This window comes from Epargyreus clarus, unplaced genomic scaffold (assembly GCF_041222505.1).
Source record: "Epargyreus clarus isolate Ecla_fem2 unplaced genomic scaffold, WU_Ecla_fem_2.2 ptg000031l, whole genome shotgun sequence".
NCBI lineage: Eukaryota > Metazoa > Arthropoda > Insecta > Lepidoptera > Hesperiidae > Epargyreus > Epargyreus clarus.
In genome coordinates this window covers 5,699,795-5,724,414 of record NW_027332236.1, presented here as the reverse complement: position 1 = coordinate 5,724,414, position 24,620 = coordinate 5,699,795, and the positions used below count along the sequence as shown (strand labels likewise).

General features: G+C 35.0%; 1 protein-coding gene across 1 annotated transcript in view; it reads left to right on the top strand.

The window, feature by feature from the left end:
- The window catches only part of LOC140754730 (uncharacterized), a 213,878-nt gene that overhangs the window by 131,790 nt on the left and 57,468 nt on the right, over positions 1 to 24,620 (top strand). Inside the window, exons 13-17 of the mRNA XM_073089810.1 lie at positions 1,170 to 1,268; positions 1,743 to 1,871; positions 2,023 to 2,221; positions 2,788 to 2,881; positions 3,244 to 3,352. Of these exons, the coding sequence (XP_072945911.1) occupies positions 1,170 to 1,268; positions 1,743 to 1,871; positions 2,023 to 2,221; positions 2,788 to 2,881; positions 3,244 to 3,352 (630 nt within the window). The remainder of the gene's footprint in view (positions 1 to 1,169; positions 1,269 to 1,742; positions 1,872 to 2,022; positions 2,222 to 2,787; positions 2,882 to 3,243; positions 3,353 to 24,620) is intronic.

Sequence of the window (24,620 nt, the reverse complement as noted above, 5' to 3'; positions counted from 1 at the left end):
TAGCTATGGCGGGGCCCCGCGCCGCTGCTGGCCCACCACATGGGCATGACGTCCTTGCTGCTCGATCGTGTCGTTCATAAGGCCTCACAGAAGATTTAAAAACCGTTATCCAATAATATTATAAGAACCAAGATCGAATAAAAACAGACGACATTTTTTTTTCATATATATGTGTTCTTTCAACAATGATGTACAAATGTCCAGTACATTTTAAATTTAATCGTATATATTTATACTTTTATGATAAGTGCCATCCATTAGTAGTTAAGTAAGAAGTGCCGCCTAATGATTGACTGTCGTTGAGTTTTGTTTTAAATAAGACTAAAGTTGGACAGAGTTGCGTTGCTACACCTGTTAACTAAAAATAATCATATAATAGTTCATCTTTAGTAAGATTATTTGCAGTGTCTATGAATAGTGTGTGACACATTAAAAACTTCTTTCATGTGCTTTAGAATGATTTCAATGCTAACGAAATATGTGAACTAGTTAATCGTTCTATTGATCATGTGTGTTATAACAGAAAACATATAATACTTTTATCATTAGATTTCATTAAGAATTTACCGTACAAGTATTCTCATTTAATTTGGCTACTACATACAATTTCTCATACAATCATTTTGGGATACTACATTGAATGATGTGATCAGTCATTATTCCTTTAAATTGTGACTAGATAGAAATGAAAGTAATTTTTGTATCATGTGTGACCTCAATTAAATGTCGTGTGAAAAATGTCATTTTAGGGTTGCTACATTGAAAGTCATCTTTTTTGTGTATTAAAATTTGTGTGAGCATTAATCTTATCAACATCAGGTGTGATACATATTATTGAAATCAGTGGCGGATTCCGTATTAGGGCCCGAACCCCCTTCCCCCACCTCTCCACAAAATTATTTAACTAGTGTCCCAGAACTAGTTTTTTCACTGACTACCTAATTATTATTAAATGTTTTTTTAACCGACCTCTTACTGTTCATTATGTACCGTACTTATTATATACCTACCCCCTTTTCAGTCCTTTAGTATTTTCTCATAAAACATCTTTATCAAAATCAACCCTCTTTATCAAAAATCCTGGATCCGCCACTGCCCAACCATTTCGTGTGACTAGCCTAAGACCTAGCCTAGCCTAGCCAGATAGTAAGCTAGCCGTTTTCCCGTAGGTGCGTCGCCGCACTCCCTAGCGAAGAACGGGCACTCCGCCCTCCACATCGCTTGCCGACACAATCATCCAGACATTGCATTCGCATTGCTTGAACATGGTGAGTATTTTCTAGTTTTTTTTAAACCCAATTTAGTAGTATTTTTTAAACAAACTGCGGTAGGTTTCTTGTCGTCTCGTCCTTAGGAATCATGTTGTCTAAAATTCACAATCCTTATATAAATTGCGGTATAATTACTTTAGGCTTTTTTAAGTGCCGATCCTAAAACTGACAAAAAATAATTTAAAATCAGTATAAATTATTGTCCATAGAACTTTGCATAAACTCGTTTATTCTTATATGAAAACCGTTAAAATGGGGAAAGTCGTTTTCAAGATAAACGGATACCCACAAACTAAATAAATTTGAAATGCTTTAAGTTTTTGGGGATGGGAATAATATCAAATTTAAATTAATAATTCGCTCTTTAAAATGGTTCAAGTGGCGCCATCAACTTATCAAGATTCCATTGTTATTCTCGAACTAACGATAATGAGTTTTGTTCAGATTTATAATGCATAATTTCCTGTATAGATGCTGACCCAGGTGTGAAATCTAAAGCTGGTTTTACACCATTGCATATGGCGGCCCAAGAGGGTCATGAGGATTGTGTGGAGATGCTCATCGAGAGGGGCGCTGATGTCAATGTTCCTGCTAATAATGGTATTTTTTCTATAATTTTAATTTGTTTTATCAATGGCCACACAATTTAAAACGCACATGCAAACCAAACGTATTTGCTATTTGTTATGTTTGTATGTTTGGTGACGTGGAATCCGTAGCTTTCCATCTATAATAATCTTCCACTGTCCAGGTCTAACAGCGCTCCACCTGGCAGCGGGTGAGGGCCGTACGGGCGCTGTAAAGGCGCTAGCATCAGCAGGTGCTAGAGTCGGGGCTCGAACCCGGGACGGCTACACCCCGCTCCACGCGGCGGCGCACCACGGACACCTGGCCGCCGCGCGAGCGTTGCTTGACGCTGGTGCTGATGTGCATGCTAGAGCGGCGCACGGGTTAGTATGATACTTATGGAATAGATTGTAGGGATATGAAGGTGGTATTTCATATCGTGATTCGTAGTGGAGTAGCATAAAAGAAAGTCACTTCTGAGAAGAGAAAAACCGTAGCATATAAGGGATGGGGGCATCAGTTTTGGGATTGGAGACGATTTAAATGAGAGAGCCGCGTTAAGAGTTTGCGGTAAAGAATATTCGCATAGGGGTTGGAACCCGGGAGAGTTACATAAGTCTTGGTTTGTAAGGAACGTGGGAGGGGTTGTTGACTTTCAGAATTTGGACGGTTATAACACGTACTATATACACACAAGTACTAGAGCGTAAACTAATGTTAAGGCAGTAAAACCCATCTATAGCGTAATGGATGATGGAGGGGTGTGTATCTCTTAAAAAGAGTGAGATTATTCTCATCCTTCATCCCTATTAAGAGCTAAAATGGTATAAAGGTGGTTTGCTCATCAGGTTGTCTCAACTATAAACTATAATACGTTTTCTGTAATGCAAGTTATTATTGCCGATTATAATGTAAGTATACCACAGTATTTAAGGATATAATATTACAGGTTCTCACCTTTGCACCAAGCGGCGCAACAAGGTCACACGCTCATTATACAACTACTGCTCAAGAACAATGCGGATCCCAATGCGTTATCAGCTGTAAGTTTATTATACTATCTAGGAATGAGTAAAAAAAAATATTTTAAGCAACTTTCATGTCAGGCTTTTTAACTGGACCTTTTTACTTTTATAAAATTTAAAATTAATAAAAAAAAATATTGTTTTTAATGGAAACTTCTCAATTTACGCAGCTTATATTTTTACAGTATAGAGTGGGTAACACGCAGACTCTACACCTGAAATATTCCCTTTGTTGTGTATCATAATGTAGTAAATAATAACAAACAATGACACTCCAACCTGTTGTTTTGTGTGACGGCATGTGCAGCAATTTTTTTTTTCATAAAATGAATAGAGTTTCTTGGTTTTATTTTATTTTAATTCAATTTATTTTCATCCAGACTGGACAAACAGCATGTGCGATTGCCGACCGTCTTGGCTACATAAGCGCTGTAGAGGCGTTACGACCGGTCACCGAGAACACGCTGAGTCAGGCCGTTGGCGATACTGGTAAGTAATATTTATTATATAGATACAGGATTTTTATTTAGGCATATATGTGGTTAGGTTGGCGATTTACAGTGGAATAAACTTTATCAGGAGGCACGGCAGTGCCTCCGCCAAGTCGAGCTACATTTGACGACTAACTTTTACGCGCAGCTTCGCTCGCAGTTGGAGGTTATCCATCCGAAAATTGTTAAGGCGTTGAAGCGTAACAAAAAAAAAAAACATTTATAATATTTGTTAGGATTTGGATTAAGATTTATTCTCAAAAGCGGAAAAAAACGCTCCGTGAGTTCATAGCTATAAGTCAGAAACAAGTTTGACCTACCTATGCCTAGTCGAATGTTGAAGACTTCTCTTCTTATCCACACTCTTTAATCTCTTTTTAATCTACTCTATTTAATTTCTTATGTATTGAGATATTACGGGTACACATAGTGATACATATCATTAAGAGAAAAGCAATTATTAATCATCAATAACCAACGAGGAAACGATGGGACTAATTTGGTATGTTGGTCAATTCAAGTAATTGACCTATATGACCTGACCCATTGCGGATAGCGGATTATAGGAATGACATGCCATATGATACATTTGTTATTATTTATAAACTTGTGTGTATTATTTTTTATTTATGTTTAAATTTTATTCTTTCGTATTTGTAAAGCTGAATTGTTTGTGAACCTGTCGTGAAAATCTACGATACTGTGCCGTAGGTTTGTGTTTTAACCTTATGGTTATATTATACATATAGGTTAGGTTGGGTTGGTAGGTAGCCCAATTAGGTAACTTAAGTTTCAATAACAAGTCTGATTATTACAAAATACTTTTTATAGTTCTACCGTATTTTTTTTTATAATATAAGAGTAGCAGACGAGCATGCGGTCCACCTGATGGTAAGTGGCTACTGCCGCCCATGGGCATCTGTAATCAACCCCAGATAGGATTAGATATTCCTACCTGAGGTCGGCCACAGATGTGCCGCCAACCCTGAGGACTAAGTTGGAACGCCTCGGAAAAGTCTGTCTCCCTTACCACACCCTTCAAACCGGAACACAGCAGCGCCTAACACTGCTGTTATTAGGTAGAAATAGGTGCGGCGGTGGTGCCGCCGGAGTCGAACCACAAAGGGTTCGTATTTGATAACATATCTTTTATAAGACTAATAACTTAACTAAAATGGAATAAGTAGTCTTTCATCTGATGGAAAATGGCTACTGCCGCCCATGAACATATGTGATCAATCTTAAATAAGATAATACTCTTATCTGAGGTCGACCATAAATGTATGGCTACCCCTGAAGTCCTAGTGGGAAGTATGTCTCCCTTACCACACCATTCTAACCGAAACACAGCATCGCTTAACACTGTTGTTATTAGGCAGAGATAGATATGGTGGTGATACCTACGGAGTCTGACCGCAAAGGCTTGTGTTACAGTCTTCCGTAAAGAAGTGCGATTAGTGAATAAAGACTATTACTGTAAACAATGATGAATAAGTTTATTGTATTTCTGAAATCCCTTCTGAGCGCTTTAACACTTCCGTACATAACAAAACGTATGTTTTTTTTTTACCATTTCATCCCCTTGCTCGTATTATCCATTTCTATTTATTCCGACTCTATGGTCACTGAGCGTGCATAAATCGAAAACTGGAGACCCGCCAACTAGCGGCGGACTTGACCGGTCGATCTTTTATTTAGTTTTTTAAAGCCTAGCCTGAAATAGTACACGTGGAGCCAAGCCAATTCAATGTTTTATTGACTAAGTTCATTGATAGTGTACAGGGTACGGGAATCGACCTTCGATGTTATTTTAAAAGTAATTCTAGACCAGTGTCATATTGTTTGTTTGTATATATATAGTATTTTGAAGGTAGATCCCTTAGCAGTGTTAAACGCTGCTGTGTACTGGTTTGAAGGATGTGGTAAGGCGGATACTCTTCCCATAGTACTCTTCCCAGGCATTACGGCTAAGTCCTCAGGAGTAGCGGCGCATCTGTGGCCGACCTCTGGTAGGAATATCTAATCCTATCTGGGGTTGTTTACGGATATCCATGGGCGGCAGTAGCCACTTACCATCAGGTTGACTGCATGCTCGTCTGCTACTCCTATATTATAAAAAGAACCTTCTTGTTTTTTTTTTTTTTTTATAATATAAGAGTAGCAGACGAGCATGCAGTCCACCTGATGGTAAGTGGCTACTGCCGCCCATGGACATCTAAATTCAGTATTAACGAAAATAATAGCATATTTTTATACTTATTTTGAATTAAGCGCTAAAACGCTCGCCTGCCCAAAGGTCAAACGCGAACTTGTTTATTGGGTAGGAACGCTAAGATAAAACAGTTTCATAACAGTAAATATTGTTACAATCTATAAAAATAGTTATTTAAATTTATAAACATTGATAAAAATATTTGTCATACAACTAGCAAAGAGTAATACAATACATCTACTTAGGTGATCTATACGAATAAATAAAATTGAAGTAAGTATCTGTTTGTAATGTGTAATGTTAAACTAAAAGTTTTATACTAAATGCAAAATATATACGGAATTCATATTACACATACGATTATAAAGTTTTTACGTATCTCTTTATTCCCACTAGTCTCCGAAAGGACTGAACCGATTTTAACGGGACTTTAACTGGCAATAAGTTAATCTTGTAAGGAGTATTTATTTTACAAAAACTATTAGGGCACCGCGCAAAAAAATCTATAAGATCTCCAGTGTATCAGGACTTGCAAACTCGGATGAAACCGTAGGCATAGCTCGTATATCCGTCTCTTTCTCATTTCTTTATTATCCGACAAAGTTATTTTATTCTGTAAGTTCTTACACATATGATTATATTACATAACAACAACACTTAATAACTACATACACCGGCAATTAAAACAGTATTAATTAAGATATTAGACTTGTCTTCTTATTTACTGTTTAAATTACAAAGGGTGTTGATTCAGGTCTCAAATCGTTTTATAATTGCAATAACAATACACGAACTACCTATCTTCTCTCGACAAATATGAATCAACCTAATCTATTTGTGTTACAAACACTGTTGCCGATGTCAGAAAACAATCGTAAATATTGGAAATATGTTTCGTATAACAATGGCGTTTTACGATCCGTTCCAGAACATTCGGCCACACATGCTAAATACAGTGTGAAGAACTGCTGATAGTATAAATGAAGGTGATTTTCGGATTCTGAGAAAATTATTGTAATAAGAGTTTTTCCGTTAGGTGTCTGTTAAGTAACACACATAGCAATAAATAGCTACATATACTCTCTTCCTAAGGATTATCTTATGTGCGTGTGTATGTCACTGAACTCCTCCTAAACGACTGGACTGATTTTGATGAAATTTGTTGTGTGTGTTCAAGGGGGCTTGAGAATGGTTTAGATTCACAATTTAGTCCGTGAGAAAGGTTTTTTAATTTTATAGAATCGGAAACTATGCATTTGATCAAGTGATGATCTATTGCAAAGTTGTTGTCCAAGAGCCCACGAGGGTTTGGGAGTTGGTAAGACCAATTTTCGACAGATGGCACCACTGTCATTCCAATGAAGGTACAACATTTCTGTTTTATGTATGTCATATTATTTCTTTAAAATGCGTGCGAAGCCGCGGGCACCACTAGTATCATTATAATCTTTATTATTAGTATATCAATGGTTTCAATTTAAGAGATGACAGCTTCGTACAATTCGTATATTATATTATTCGTATAATTACTCCGTGTTATGCCTGTTGTAGTCTCCCACGGCCATATCTGATATGAAACTCACTGCCGTCTATCTTCTGAAACCCCCTTATTATCCTGCCGTTGAGCGCGGATCTCTTCTCAGAATAAGAGGTGGTTAAATATTATTATGATAACCTATGTTTACTTCCTCAATTTAGACCAATCCAATGACACCTCGTATGTTAGTCTGTCAAGCCGTTAGGGCTGTAGGGTGTGTTAAAGAATCACACATACATGTATGTATGCACATACATACATACATATACTCAAAAATCGCGACCTTTTATTACTTTTTATCTACTTTGGCAGTCGAGTCGAGTGAAAAAGCAGAAAGTTTATAAGATTGAAGGTGGTAGAACCTTTTGTGGTTCGACTCCGGCGGCACTACCACCACACCTATTTCTACCTAATAACAGCAGTGTTAGGCGCTGCTGTGTTCCGGTTTGAAGGGTGTGGTAAGGGAGACAGACTTTCCCGAGGCGTTCCAGCTTAGTCCTCAGGGGTAGCGGCGCATCTGTGGCCGACCTCGGGTGGGTATATCTAATCCTATCTGTGGTTGATTACAGATGTCCATGGGCGGCAGTAGCCACTTACCATCAGGTGGACTGTATGTTCGTCTGCTACTCCTATATTATATAAAAAAAAGATATTTTAATTGACACTTTCCACTAGTAAAGTTATTCGCCATTGAAGCGAATAAGTCCCATACCACCTCGTACTCAACGAACAGCTATTCAACCTATAAACAGTTTATGCTCATTTGAATTTCAAATAAGCATAACACGTTGACTAGATCGCTTATAAATAAATGTCTCATAATAACCGCACCGCTAAATATACATTTTCTATAATAAACAAGTCCTTAGAAAGAGTCATGGTCTGATTCATAGGAAATCGCGTTTAATCGAGTTATTCTTCAAAATTTACGGATCCTACATATTTTTTTGTATCTATAATAAGCTGTGATGATAGTTACAGTGATCCGGTCATAAGGTTATCGAAATGATGTCATTATAATGTATTAGATCATTACTAAATTCATAGATTTATGAATCCCTGTTATGTATAAATAGTTGTCGTGACCTTCCGCTACTAGGTAACAGATGGCGCCACATACACCTTCAATTGAACTATACTAACATTTTGCACATGATACTATATTTGAAGTGATACTTGCTAACTTTTATAAGATTTTACATATGTAACGCGTGGCATATTTCAATGCTATTTTGCACGACATAAAAAGGTACCGTACTCGTACTATAAGACACTTATAGTACGAGTATGGTTGATATTCAGAATTTGGAATAATTAAACCATTAAGAGTCGAAATGGAAGATTAATTCTATATTTAAAAAATTAAAAAAAAATTGTCAATTTTTAATGAAACTCAAAAGTGTATGCAAATAGCACAAAACAAATCTTTAAAAAACGTATATCTAATTTAAACTTAGAATAGACTTTTAAAGAAGACAACATCAATTACGTGTCATGTTCTCATCTCTGTGCCTTCAATCACTTCGCTAGATTTAATATCGATAAACGATGTGATGTGCGATTTTATAGGTTGCATCTCCACATTCAATCATAGATTATAATTGTGTAATAAGTATCGGTGATAGTTGTATTTCTTGACCATTAAAATGATTTACGATTCTCTGAGAGTTTAATAAAAATATTAATCATTAAATCTTTGCTTTTGTAGTAAAATAAAATAAGTAAAATAGTTATAAATGTTCATACTTTAATTCAATTCTGTGCATCGTTAATGCGTGATTAATTTGGGTTTTTAATTACATTTTTGTTTATCACTTGAATGGGAAACAATTTTAATTGAAATGGATCGATTACTCGACCGTAGCGATAGCTGTTAGGTCAATTATTAATATCTAAATACACGGCAAGTCATACTTAACTAGTGGCATACATATGCGAGACGTTCCAGTTTCCTCCAGTCCTTCCAGTCCTCAGGAGTAGCAGCGAATCTGTGGCCGACCTCATGTAGGAATATCTAATCCTATCTGGGGTTGATTACAGATGTCCAGGGGCGGCAGTAACCACTTACCATCATGTGGACTGAATGCTCGTCTGCTATTCCTACATTATTATAAAAAAGAACTACAATGGCATATAAGTTATTATTTGGTAACGAATCAAATGTAAATAGTATTGCTACGTGTAACGAAATGTGCAAAATGTTATTGCAAAAAAATATAGCGCATAATTTTAACGTATTAAATCGAGCTTTAATTAGCTTATTCGAATTAAGTTGTCTACTAACTGTTGCATTTCAGAGATCGATATCTATTAGGCATGCGTTTTCGTATGACATAATAATAAGTTTCGTGAATTTAGTAATAAATGTGACATATTTAATAAGCCAATAACTAGTATCAATAAATGGGCAATATCACTCGCATGGGCAGTTCGAGTATTGTAAGCAAATCAACTGGCCTACTAGCTGATGAGCGCATATTATATCACCGATGCATAATTCATGCCATATTCCATATGTCAGTATGGTATTTAGGCATTCATTTTCTCAGAGCACAATAATAAGTTTCTTGAATTTAGTACTAAATGTGACTTAGCATTTAATGAGTCGGTGACTATATATCAATAATGGGCAACGTCACATTGAACGCACCGGTTAGGATCGAGTATTGTAAGCAAATCAACGATTGGCCTACTAGCTGATGAGCGCACATTATATCACCGATGCATAATTCATGTCATATGGCCAGTATGGTATTTAGGCATTCATTTTCTTAGGACACAATAATATGTTTCTTGAATTTAGTACTATATGTGACTCAATTCTTAATAAGTCAACGACTATGTTTTTTTTATATATATAATATAGGAGAAGCAGACGAGCATGCAGTCCACCTAATGGTAAGTTGTTACTGTCGCCCATTGACATCTGTAATCAACCCCAGGTAGGATTAGACATGTCGTCGGGACCGCGGACGAATGCTATAGTGTACTCGCAGTCCCGGCAAAAGGCGTCCAGAGGAACACCGTGGGGTTTTAGCCGGTAAGAGTCCGGCATATCCTCTCAGCTGTCCCCGCGGCAGAGAGGAACCTATGAGAGTTTCCCCACGTAAAAAAAGGTAGGATTAGACATTCCTATGTGAGGTCAAAGATGCGCCGTTACCTCTGAGGACTAAGCTGGAACACCTCGGAAAAGTATGTCTCCCTCACCACATCCTTCAAACCAGAACACAGCAGCGCTTACCGCTGCTGTTATGAGACACAAGTAGGTGCGGCGGTGGTGCCGCCAGAGTCAAATCACAAAAGGTTCTACCGTCTTCTATATCAATAAATGGGCAATGTCACATTGAACGCACCGGTTCGGATCGAGTATTGTAAGCAAATCAACGATTGGCCTACTGGCTGATAGCTCACATTATATCACCTATGCATAATTCATGTCATATGCCAGTATGGTATTTCGTACAATGTATGCTCGGCACCGGCAAATCGACTACAAATTGTAGTTTTCAATTCTTTAAATTGCGTAGGGTGACCAAGTATCATATTTGTGTCCTAGAATTATTAGAAAATATTTGTTAAATATGAGTTAAACATTAAAATAATATTACAAAAGGTGGTTTAGAAGGTGGTAAAACCCTTTGTGGTTCGACTCCGGCGGCACCACCGCCACACCTATTTCTACCTAATAACAGCAGTGTAAGGCGCTGCTGTATTCCGGTTTGAAGGGTGTGGTAAGGGAGACAGACTTTTCCGAGGCATTCCAGCTTAGTCCTCAGGGGTAGCGGCGCATCTGTGGCCAACCTCAGGTAGGAATATGTAATCCTATCTGGGGTTGATTACAGATGTCCATGGGCGGCAGTAGCCACTTACCATCAGGTGGACTGCATGCTCGTCTGCTACCCTTATATTATAAAAAAAAAAAAAAAAACTTATGTTTAATCGTACAGCGGTTTTTATTTTTAAATGTAAGATTTTAACTTTTATTTTTTTCTTTTCTAAATTAATGTTTGCTTAAGATCCTTAAAAATATTTAAAATATTTTTTTACGTAGGGTAATCATGGGTTATCATGGGGTCGATTGTTTGTTAATATCATTTATTCATGTTAATAAAAAAAATACACAAATGTTTAATCTTTCTATCTCTAATAATGATTGTAATGATAAGGAGTTAACGACATTTAAAAATATTTCTGTTTTGAATAGAGACGAAAGCAATGCTTTACTTTTATCTGATCATCGTAGTAATACCCTTACCAAAATTCAAGCATAAATCGGAGTATACCAAAATATTCCAAAAGTGTGGTGACACTACACGACTTCGTTTCCACTAGAATTTCTATGCATCTCCGATCCAATAGTCATTATCTAATCTATGCACAATGGATGCCGTCAAGTCATATGTCAGTGTGTCATACAGATGTATGCATGTTCCTACAAGCGCTCTTCCGTAGTGTAGTGTTAAGTGACAAGGTTTAGGACGAGTTGAAAATATAAGTGAGTGTTTGAATAGACCATATTGAAATTATCGGTAAGTTGTGTAAATTAACTTATTAAAGAAAAATATTTCAGTACTCCTAGGTTTTTGACTAAGTAAATAATTCGGAACTAACATAACAAAGTATTACAAAGTAGTATTTTTTATAGTATATCACACGGAATATCTTGGTGAATCATTTCACTAAATAAATCAAGAGACAAAATTCTAGTTGTTCCAATTTCAAAACTTAACGTATTTTGATAAACGATTTTTTAACTAAGTAGGTAAATGATTAGAAAATCTTGGTGAATTGTTTAAGGAAATTCGTCTTATCGTACCTACGTGAGTTAGGTCGTAAAGGTCTTTCCTTTTTATATTAAACGACGGGATAATAATTTCCTCCTGTCGACCTACGTTCTTCGTTCTATATTCAGTTATCATTGTTAGTAATAGATGAATGACGTTATATGGTACATAGTTAAAAAAAGGTGAGTTATGGAGTTGTGAGACGCTGCCTCGCTATAAAGGCCATATTGCTAATAGTAGGGTTTAAAGTGGCAACTTATTAAAGTCAATCATAAATCTGCAAGTAACATACTCTAATAAAAATGAATTGGTTTTGACTATAAGGTAAAATTCACGTCAAAGGCAGTTATTTCACAATCTTACATTAATAATAAGTAACATACATAAGAACGTACACCTCAAAAACCTATTGGTTTTTCCATAATAAAGCAGTGTAAGGTAAATATTAATGTTATGTTTGAGCAATGCATACATTTCGTGATGGAAAATTAGAAATGATTAAAAATGATTACTAACAACATTTATGTAATGTGCTTGTCAAGCAGACTCTAACGTGACGTACAAATGCAACGTCGATATCAGATAATATCTTATTATAAATAATAAATTCTTTACTAGTTGTTACCCGCGACTTTGTACGCGAAAATAATAATCTTTTCTTAAGGCTCTTACACACTAGCGTTTCTTCTTCGAAGACACGCTACACGATGCTAGCGCAGGAAAATCAACATAAATAATTATAGTTCAAAAAACTAAAAAACACGCTTTTATGATAAAATCAACTAAAAAGTAGAAAATAATTTTCAATCTAAGAATCAATTAAGGAACAGTAAATAGTATAATTGTGGAAAAAGTGTGGGGTGCTCCATTTATCAGGTTCGAAAAGCACCCCACACTTTTTCCACAATTATACTATTTACTGTTCCTTAATTGATTCTTAGATTGAAAATTATTTTCTACTTTTTAGTTGATTTTATCATAAAAGCGTGTTTTTTAGTTTTTTGAACTATAATTATTTATTAATTTTTAGTATTTCTCGTTATAGCGACCACCATTATTCATCGTTTGTAAAAAAATCAAGTGTCTATCTATTACGATTTAAGAGATAAAGCCCAACGAGAGACGAACAGACCGCAGAGGGTTTCGTTTTAACCTTTGAGTACGGAATCCTAAAAATCATTCTACAAGAGCGCATTATAGATATGTTTCAGAACATTTGAGTTATAGGGAAATAACATTATTATTTTCTAAACTAAAAATCACGATATAAAAGTTACGCCTATTGAAACTAAATAGCAATAATTATTTGCAATCTAAAGTTGCGATGAACTTTGCTGAAGGTGTTTGAAAAATCTCGCCTCGAAAATCGTTAATCCAGATGATGTTGATAAGGACAATGGTACAAAACTATTAATGTTTAAAATATTGAATTGTCATCGGTCCTTAATAAGTATGCCAAATTTCGAGTTAATCTGACGTTTTGAAGGGGGTTAAAATCATGTTCAAAGATTCCGTTACATACTAACATACCAACATACATACGTCTGAAGCTAATAAAAGCGTGTTAAAAAATCAAAACACTTTATTCAAAGTAGATACTATACAGAGTACTTTTTAACGTCACTTACAATTACTAATTAGGTATATTCGTATACGTGTCGTTTTTGTAATGATTTACTTTTTGTAAGAAAAGCCGCCCATAGTTCTTCGTCGGAACTCATTTTGTAGATAATACCAAGCCAATGAGGACATAATGTCGCAGCGTATATTTTTGACAATCTCAATCATACGCGTGTGTAGAAAGAAGCCTTTAGTAAGTTCCGTACGACTACAGGTTTTGCTTCCTCATAGTAATTTAGTTAAAATTAAATACAGAAAATGCACGTGACGAATAGAAAACATTCTACGTTTAATGGTTAAACACCTTAAAAACAAATTTTTTAATATGGGATCTGAACAATTACAATACATGTGGCTTAAGCTGGGTACAATAGGTTAGGTTAGTATTATTTTTAATATGGGTTCTGCACAAATGTATTTTATAGCAAATAATAACTAATGTAATGTATATACAAGGAAATAAGTGAGTAATTAAAAATGCATTAGAGGCCAATATGCAATTCAAAACTTATTGTTTCGGCACATTGGGATACCGAATATCCAAGTTCGTTGGTTCCCACGAGACTCCTTTACAAAGTAAAACTATACTTTCATTCCTTTTGTGAGGAGGCTTCGATGATTACCAAGAACAAAATACCATAACAATGGTTCACACTCGGAAATAATTCGATACACGTGTGGTTATAAATAATAGCTTACGGGGCAGAGACGGAGAGGTGGTATGACGTCACCGGCAACGGATTTAGCGGATCCAAACTCGTAATTTCGCAGTTTATATATATTTCTCACTGGAAACCATAGATTATGTACTCATAGAGGCCTCGGATCTAATTGACTTGTATTTTGTTTATGACCTTTATGAAAATAGCATATGAATGGTACTGTCATATATACTCGTAAGTCGTAATTATCAAAAAAATTGTGTGGCCATCGGCCATTGTTTCCAACATTTCTTTATCCGAGTCGTCAATAAAGAAGTTTTTCTTTTTTTTAGAAAAGTTCAGTATCCACTTTATCTTCAGGAAATATGTGGCATACATACAGTGTTTTGCAATTATTATCATGTTTATGATTATGTGTCAAAATGTTTATCTATTTTCATAATTAGGTAACTTTGACAAACCCTGGGATACATACATTACTTTTGAGTTTAGTTAATTAATTTACAATAGTATGACAGACGGTACTTTTCATTATTTTTAGTATTTTTTTATAATATAGGAGTAGCAGACGAGCATGCAATCCACCTGATGGTAAGTGGCTACTGCCGTCCATGGATATTTGCAATCAACCCCAGATGGGATTAGATATTCCTACCTGAGGTCGGCCACAGGCTACCCCTGAGGACTAAGCTGGATAGCCTCGAAAAAGTCTGTCTCCCTTACCACACCCTTCAAACCGGAACACAGCAGCGCCTAACACTGCTGTTATTAGGTAGAAATAGGTGTGGTGGTGGTGCCGCCGGACCAAAACATACCACGAAAATAATATACTTAATCATGTCGTTCTTATGTGACGGTGTGAAAATCATGTGAAATGTGAAAAATTTACTCTCATGCCATTATTGCCTCTAAAACAGTAGGTATAACTTCCAAAAATCAAAAGCCTTGAGATAATTCCTTATCAACATATGATGTCAATATGACAAAATCGATTGTCACAGTTTAGTTTTAATTAAATTTGTCAGATAGCGCTAAGGTCAAATACCTAATAATAATTACGCTATCTGATACAATGATAAGATAGATGATAACGTTTGACAATGTGTGTAGTATATCTATTAATTGCAACTGTGTTGTACTTGAAACAACTTTGTAGTGATCTTATTAAAGAAACTCGATTATTCTGTACTTAGTAAAAAAAAACAAATAATTGATAAATAAGTTAATACAACAGAAACTATAAGTAAGTAACGTTTAAAACGTTAAAACCTCGGTACATTGTTGCAATGCCGGTATTTTGTGAGCCTGAAAATGATGTGTGTGTTAATAGTAGGTACATGAAAGAAAATCGTGCTTTCTCAATCGTATTAAATATTGCAATGTCCTGCCCGTTTAGTGCTATTAATTAGGAATAGTTTTATGCGTGACTTTGGTTTCATATATTAGTTGTTCAGTAGATTTCTTGTTTTAAATTAAACCCTATTTATGTGTCTGCGGAGAGTAATGTTCTAATGACATTCTTTAGCACGCCCTGCAGACCAAACTGCTTGATATATTGTAACATATCCTTCGTTGTTGGATTCTTCTAAATTGTTGGAGTTCTATAGGGTCTATTTAAAAGCAGTCGGAGTATTTGTTTTTAAAATAGTTGCGTTGATTTAAATACTAATTAATTTTCGCGAGTCAAGTGATTTTAATTACCCGGCGTATGTAAAGTTCCAATTTTTGGTTAATTTACCATATAGCTAATAAATAAAATTGTCTATTTTTCAGAGTAACATAAGTTATCAATCTTATATAACGTGACGCACATAGATGTATAACCTTGACGCCCCAAACAATGGTTTTAAATTTATTTATTATTTATTTAATTATTGAAAGTACAGTTACACATACAGACTTAATTCAGTTTGCATAACAATTGGACATAATAACTAAAGCAGATCTGCCTTGACATCTGATATCCGATATCATATCACGAAATGTGTGTGGTGACCAGTTTGTTTACCACAGAATTGCAACACACACACACATTACAATAATTAGATTGTTCTGTGAATGTACTAATATAGAATCATTTTGTTTTATATTTGATTCAGCTCACATTAGGTATATGTAAAGACGGCTATCGCAACAATATTTATGAAAATAAGCTTGTAAAATAGGGGCGTTTTCGTGCAAGAGAATATAGGCTCTTTGTTATGATACTGATGTAAATGATACCACCGCCCTTTATGAACATCAACTTCAGATAGTATTAGAGATCTGTCACGGCGGGGTCACAACATTTGAGAAATAATTTAGATTGCCTTGGTGGTGTACCTTTCTTAGCACACCCTTCAAACCAGAACAAAGGAACATTTAACACTGCTATTTTTGGGAAGAAATATGTAAGTGTGGGGCAGTAGTGCCTTCGACCATGAAAAAATGTACCAATTATAAATTACTTATTTAATTAGTCTGTTACAACGGCCCCCATACACACATAAAACACTATCTCATACATATTCCCTATACATAATGAACATCTCATAGATACATATTACCTCTCTAGTTCTCTACATACTTCGTCAGCCTTACCCCACACTTCAAATCAGAACACACCAAAGAAGCCAGCAACAGACCGAAGTGATCTATTTATGTCGCATCTCGATAACTAATTATGACTTATAATTAAGTGGATCATTCTATGACGGCAAGTTGGAAATTGAAAAACGAAGGACGTTGGTTCTGGCGTCGAGCCAGTGAAAATGGAGGTTAAGACGTGTCAAATATGTAAGTGGGGGATTTTGATGTGAATATAAACATCTGGAGAAAATTACTATTTAAGATGTTTTTGTATTTCGATTATAATGATATTATTTGTATAGTATTTAAGGCCCAGTGCTTGGCCCTGTTAGGTTTTTTTTTTATAATATAGGAGTAGCAGACAAGCATGCAGTCCACCTGATGGTAAGCGGCTACTGCCGCCCTCCATGGGCGGCAGTAGCCGCTTACATCTGTAATCAACCCCAGATAGGATTAGATATTCCTATCTGAGGTCGGCCACAGATGCGCCGCTACAGTGGTGCCGCCGGAGTCGAACCACAAAGGGTTCTACCACCTTCAATTAGGTAATTTGGGATGCCTTAACTCTGTGAAAATGCGGATTAAACGAACGTGATTCCTTAATTAATGAAAAGGAGGTTATTTTTGGTCACCGTCGCCCGTCGTAATTTAAACTTACAATCGATGTCAAATTGACGTTGTTTAGGAACAACAATTGAATTGTTATCAACATCAACCCATTTCTGTCTTACAGCCTTAGGATTAGACCATAATTCACTACGCAAGTCTGGTAGTCATTGCCTGGTAGGTATTGGTGGTCTTTACAAAGTGTGTCTTTACAAAGTTTCTTTAAGAGGTTATCTCTCGGTAATTTTTATTGTAATGTTCGAATGGAATGTGTCGTTAAAAGTTTGTTATTAAAGTAAGTAAAATGTACTCATAAAATATTTTTAATCAAGCGCTACCTACTCCAACAAAAATATTGATCTGAGATAAAAACGTTAAGTGCACGAGTAGCGTACATAGCGTAAATGGAGTGGCAATACAAACATGATATTTATTTTAAATCCTCATATTCTGTTTTAAAGAAAATTTCATGACTTATTCCTCTTAGGCGTCAGAGATCTGTGATTAACTTAAGTAAACTTGAATGTATGTACACTTTGTAAATACGTGTTTATTAGTATATAGTATTTTAATATTTTATTTGTACATATGTTGTAACTAATTGATTAAATAAACATAACTTCAAATTATAAATTAGCCGAAAAGTAAAACAGTAAACTTGATTTCAAAACACATGCCCATGGGTTGTAAACACCATCACTTAACTTTGCTATTTTCATCCTAAAAGATGTAGATAAATCGTTCTTTGTATCGAAACAAACTGAAAATTGCCTGCCAGTGCTGTAACTTAAATTTAATATTCAAATAGAATAAAATCAATTTTAACGTAACACCGTCACGCCGAATTTTCTCAATGACTAACGCACAAAGTATTCTCTACGAGTCGTTGGTCTGTGCAAAAGTTTTTGCATGCAAACGCACGTGAGCCGGCGCGTCAACGATATAGCGGTGGGCAGTCGCCGCGCGACCTCTCAACGCTTATCACGACAACCTCACTCTACTATATTAAAAACCAATCGCTGTAACGCTAAAATATCTATCCATAAAACAACAAAACAAGACAACTAACTGTTAAACAGTTGTGAACGCTAATTGAAATAATTGAACGGAAATTCAAAAGTTGCTAATTTTCCGCGAATCGTAAGGTGATGTAATTGTGAACTGTGTAGTTAAATGGTACCTTTGTTCGGTGAAACGACCCCAGTGAAACAAACAGTGTGTTACGAAGAAACTGAAAGTGTGATACAGTGATTACTGACACAATAAGCTCGGAAGGGAAACCGTTTGGTACGTTGTTTTCTTTGTAATTTCCTTCGGTTCATGTTCGAAACCTTTGATATCTCCATAGTGATGTATAGGCGTTTAGAAGCGTCTGTGGCGGATCGCCAAAATGTATTATTACACCACCAGTAGGAATTTTAATTTTACGCTTGTATGTACGGCAAATGAGTGGTATTTTTAAAACCGGTGCAGAGGCAGATACAGACATGAATAAGACGGAATTTCAATGATATTGCATTTTCCAAACCCAATCCGTACAATAACAGGATAAATGAAACTTGATTTAGTATGAGATACAAGTATAAACATGTAGTCATAATAATTTCGTCGTATCATTGTAGTAACATTGACATTTACCAAAAAATACAAATAACACGCACTTAAAAATATCACATGACCTTTATGTCAGCTTGTTCAGTGTCAAAATAAGAATAAACACCGTAATTTGTGATAAAACATCGTCTAAAAAGCGTACACAGCGATCGTTAAAGTATCGTCTGGATCTATTTTTATCTTTAAGTACCTACCTGTACTTCGCAAATAATGCAAAAGCCCTTGGATTTTGTGAACTGACCTGCACCATCTGTTATGTAGAGTCTTACTTTCTCTGTAGATTTTCCGCACTAACACTCTTTAGTAATCAATTTTGACCAATTTCTGCCTATCAAAGTCCAAAATTCGACAATATTTGCCTAGAGAAATTCTGCCTACCAAAGTCCAAAATTTGACAATTATTGCCTAGAGAAATTCTGCGTACCAAAGCCCAAAATTTGACAATATTTGCCTAGATAAACTATGCCTACCAAAGCCCAAAATTTGACAATTATTGCCTAGAGAAATTATGCCTACCAAAGTCCAAAATTTGACAATATTTGCCTAGAGAAATTCTACATTAACAATTTGGTTACGACTGATTATTGCTAACAGTCGTAAATACATTCATATACAAACTCCGAATATATTCGATCGGAAAGCATTCGTCATTCGTCCATGACTCAGTAGCGTCACTCATCAAATATGTACGGCATAATTGTATAAAAAAATAATGAGGCTTCTACAAATTCTGACGTCTTGAACCATAATAATGGTGTGGCATTTGTGTACGAAAACATGCATAGTACAGGCAACATGTTTTTGACTATGTCATCAGGGCCGGATTTGGAGGTATGGAGGCCCTGGTGAAACGAAGGAGCGGAGGCCCTTTTTTCCAAAAAAATACAAAATAAAATATTTTTTCCGTCAAGTCTTTAAACATATATTGTCAATATTTAAAATGATTTCAACAAAGAATTTAGTACTTTTTTAGTTAAGTGCAAGTATTGTCGATAAAAATTCCAAAAAATACTAATTAGGAAAAAATACTTAAAGTTGTTAGTTGCTGACTCGTCCATTTTTTTTTCTTTTTTATATCTATGTAAGGTCTCTTTTTGTGGAGGCCCCGCGTGCCCTAAATCCGGCCCTGTATGTGATGTAATTCGGCCTCTACGCACATTTGCTCAAATATCTGTCGATCCGTAGGTACACATGATTTTAATACGTATAGCTCGTACAATAAACCATATATTGCCGTATTAGTAAACAGAAGGTAAACATACTTGTATGAGTTATCTCACAGGAACCTGTTTTGTGGTTCTATGTAGGCAGCTACCACAAAATAGATACAACCAATACCTACTTGTACAATTTATGTGTATGTAGTATGTGATATATATAATTATTATTATGCATTTATATTTCTATATGAAGCAGTTGGCTTGAAACTCAACCTTTCGAGCGAGGGATCCGCGGTTAAAATTCCTGAAAAAAATCTCTAAGGTATGTAAAGTCTACTAATACGCACTTGGTCAGCGCGGTGGACTATGGCCTAATCCTTCTCATTCTGAGAGGAGACCCGTGCCCAGCAGTGGGACAGTAATGGGTTGACGACAAATATTACTACAAGCATTGATTTAATTTACACTATGTGTAAGTCGAAATTTCGTTCTTACGGTTCAATACTCTACTTGTAATATTTATCACATTTAGCCGATTAAAAATAGAATATTTCACACATATTCTTGTTGACAAATGTTGTATAAATATTCTGTTGCCAAACTGCCTCAAAATACAATACTATTTCTCGATGACGCGACAAACATATCACATATGTGTGCTAATTCTTCTATGTGTTACAAGCAACATGGCCTGCTATCCAACTGATGCTAAATGATAACGGTAACGATGGACAATAACACACTAATCTAAACAAGACAAGAAATCTATCTAAAGTCCACAATAAATGTGTTTTAGGGCCACAAGGGTAGAGTGGTAATGATGAAGTACTCTATAGTCATTTCCATTACAGTTAATATTTTGTGACCCTACTCTACATTAATATAGATTTAAATTATAGTTATCGCATTCAAATCTGGACATAATATCAGGACACAAAAGTGGTGGAATGTTTCCATAATTTAGAAATGGTGTCGATAGCGTCTCTACCATTAAAGTAACAAACAACCAAAATTTCATCCAAATTAGATCAGTAAATCGCGGACAAATGCACATATACATATATATACATACATAGGATGGACTCTGCCTTCCTCTGGAATTTTACACGCTTGCATATAAGAGGAGCTTTGAGGCCTGTAATAGTAAATAGCCCCTGGATGACATTTTAATCTTAATTGCAAATAATTGTAATTCTTAATAGTTTTAATGACATGGGAACTAGCTAATTTAATATAAAATAATATAATATAAAATAAAAATGTAATAAATGGCAATAAATTGTGAATTATAATAGGTACTAACATAGCATATAAGTAATCTGTTACTAACACACATTATATGGGTCCTAGTTGCCTGAAATAAAGGAATTTTATTTATTTATTTATTTATAGAGGTCGAATACAGAACGTCCTTTTTTGAAGTTGGTTAAAACAAAGAGTTCTATCACCTGATGTTAAAAAAATCAATTTCATATTGTAAGAGTAACACTAATTCATAATAAGATCAATTACCACTCCCACCCATAGATTAGTAAAGATGCGTCGCCGGCTTGAAATTGAATTAAGCCACAACCGGCTTATTAGTAACTTCTTTTTTTTGAATTCTTGACAAATAACAACATTTTTAGAGAAAAAATACGAATAAATAACTAATCTTGCGAAATTTACATAATAAATAAATATGTATTTCAAATATTTTAGGGACATTTTAGCACAGAGAAGAGGCAAAACTTTTTACGCAACATTTCAATTCTCAAAACTGCGTACATTTTCTTGTTAGGAGTGAGTAATCTTTACTTATCTATGCTCCCACCCATTGCAAAATTAACTCACTCCACTAAACACCCGTCAAACTCGTACTTCTGGATTTCAGTCAAAATAATCTATGACTGTGATTAATGCGGTCTGGAATTATTTTAAAACGACTTCGTAACGCATTAAATCGGAGGTAACGCCCACATATTTCCAGTTTTTGAAATAAATTAAAAGTTAATTTAGATACATTAAAATACGTATTCAATTACATGGAAAGATACTTACAAAGATTGTATAAGGAAAGAAGGGACATAACCACTTGCAGTGGTTACTTACCTTCAGATAAACTTCATGTTGCTTTGCTGTTTAAATTTATAAAAAGGCGTCTTTATTGATAAAGTTAGAAGAGTAAAATTTCGAAAACTTTTGAATTTCGAACTGAGTATTTCAAATTAGGAATTACGAATATTTTGAATTAATCGTTTTATGTACCAAACTAACAACGAATCTGTAGCAGACATCAGGTAGTTCTTGGAGATGATTATAAGGTCCATAGACACCAATCATCGCTTACCATAAGGTAGACGGCATGGACGGTTACTTAAATTTCATTTTAAAAACCCTTAGAATGAAACTATTGCCATTTAAAAAATCTTGTAAAATAGTTTTCATCAGGTAAAGTACTTAGGCATTCGCCATAAGGTGGACTCCATGTTAATTTGACTTTAAGTACACATAAAAACGTTATATACAACATACAGTAGTTTTAGATTTTATTGATAACTACCTTAAATATTCTTAAAGTAAATAAAACAAGATTTTATATAGCGAAGTCACGAAATTCGTTAGCATACCAATACGAAACATTTCTAGTATGGTCCGGTCGGATCGATCGCAGTCTATTTTTAAAGGTCTATATACCTCTAAGATATCGGGGGTAATATAAAGGGTTTCATTAAAAATTCATCGTATAAACTGGTACTATAAAAGTGGTTAAAAACTCTACTCCGCAATCCGACGGTTCTAGGTTCGAATCCCAGGCACGTTGATATTTCAAAGTTATGTGTGTATTAGAAATCAATTGTTACTTGATTTAACGGTGAAGGAAAACATGGTGAAGAAACCTATACCTACCTAAATAAAAAAATAACAAAGGTATGTGAAATCTACTAATTTGCGGTGGATTATAGTCTAAACCCTTTTCACTCTAAGAGGAGACTCGTGCCCATCAGTGGGTTAATGAAAAATACTATAATAGTAAAGCAAGCAATAGAACATTGATATAGCCTAATTAGATGAAAATCTGGCATCCATTCCGACCGGAGTTCAAGATTCAAATCCCAAGTTACTATATACTGCGAACTTTCGAAGCCATGCGTATAAAAACAATAAGTATAAAAAACCGTTTGTTTATATGTCTGTTGTGGGTCTGGGTGTTTTGTGTATTCGTCTTTGTATGGCTCCGTGGCACCCACGACACAGGAAACCTGGTATGGGGCTGAGTGTCCAAAGCGTCTTTCACGATTTTTAAATGTAAAACGTTACGTATACATCTAAATATAGAAAATCCATATAACTGTACTTAATAATAGCTAAGAATAATGACTTAAGAATGTTCCCATCGGAACTGGTTTTGCCTTAAAGCTATCGAGGGAGCTATGTTGATTGGAACCGCTATTTATATCAATCACGTGCAAACATTTTAATGCCGTTTTACAAGCTGGAAATACAAAAAGCGGGCGTTTTTCATTATAATCAACTCATCACTCCCACTGAAAAAAAATGCCGCTTGCAGGTATGCAGCTTTCCTCGCGATGTTTTCCTTCACCGTTAAAGCAAGCGATAATAAATTTCTAATATGCAAATAACTGATAAGGGTCTAGGATTCGATCCTCAGACCCTTAAACCTCTAAGTTATTACTTAAAATCAATTAATCGGACTGTCCGTATTTTGAAAATATGAACAATTTTTTTATCTTGCCTAGAATCGACTCTACTTTTATTTAGTTTTCTTTATTATTTCTTTTATTTTTCACTTATATTTTTTCTATTTTTATTTTAGGCTACTAAATTACGTAATTATGTGTAATTAAACGTTAACCTAAGTCGTAATTGGCTGGATTATTTTTTATTGGACTTTATCGCTTATCTCGTTATCTCAAAGGTAAGCTAACATAGTAATTAATCCTTGTGACCTCTAAGTAATTATGAATTATCATTTAACTGGTTAGTACGTGTGATTTGCTTTGCTGCTCAAATATCAGATATTACGATGGTTGTATGGATTTGAATAGACTCTGATTGATTACAAAAAGAAATGAAAATTTGCAGGCTATATTTCAGTTTTGTATTTCTTATGCGTTTTTCATTGCAATAAAAAAGTTAAATTATAAAATTACTTGAGGATAACTCGTCTTAATAAATCAATCCATTATTAATAATTCTATTATTATTATTATTATTAATAATCTTTTCGATTTTTGGTGTAACCAAGATTGAAATTTTACAATTAGGTACTAATAGTAATTGTCATATTTTGATCTCTGGTGTGTAGAGCATTGGATAGATTGATTATGAATAGCGGGCGTAATAAGTTTAAATTTACCGACATTAATTTACTCAACGAGACTTAATTTGACCTCAACCCTTGTCATACTGAGAGGTACCTCGAACAGTAGGTAAAACATGAGCGATGATGATGACGATTTCATAAAGTAAAAACTTAATATTTCATAAAGAATTAAACGC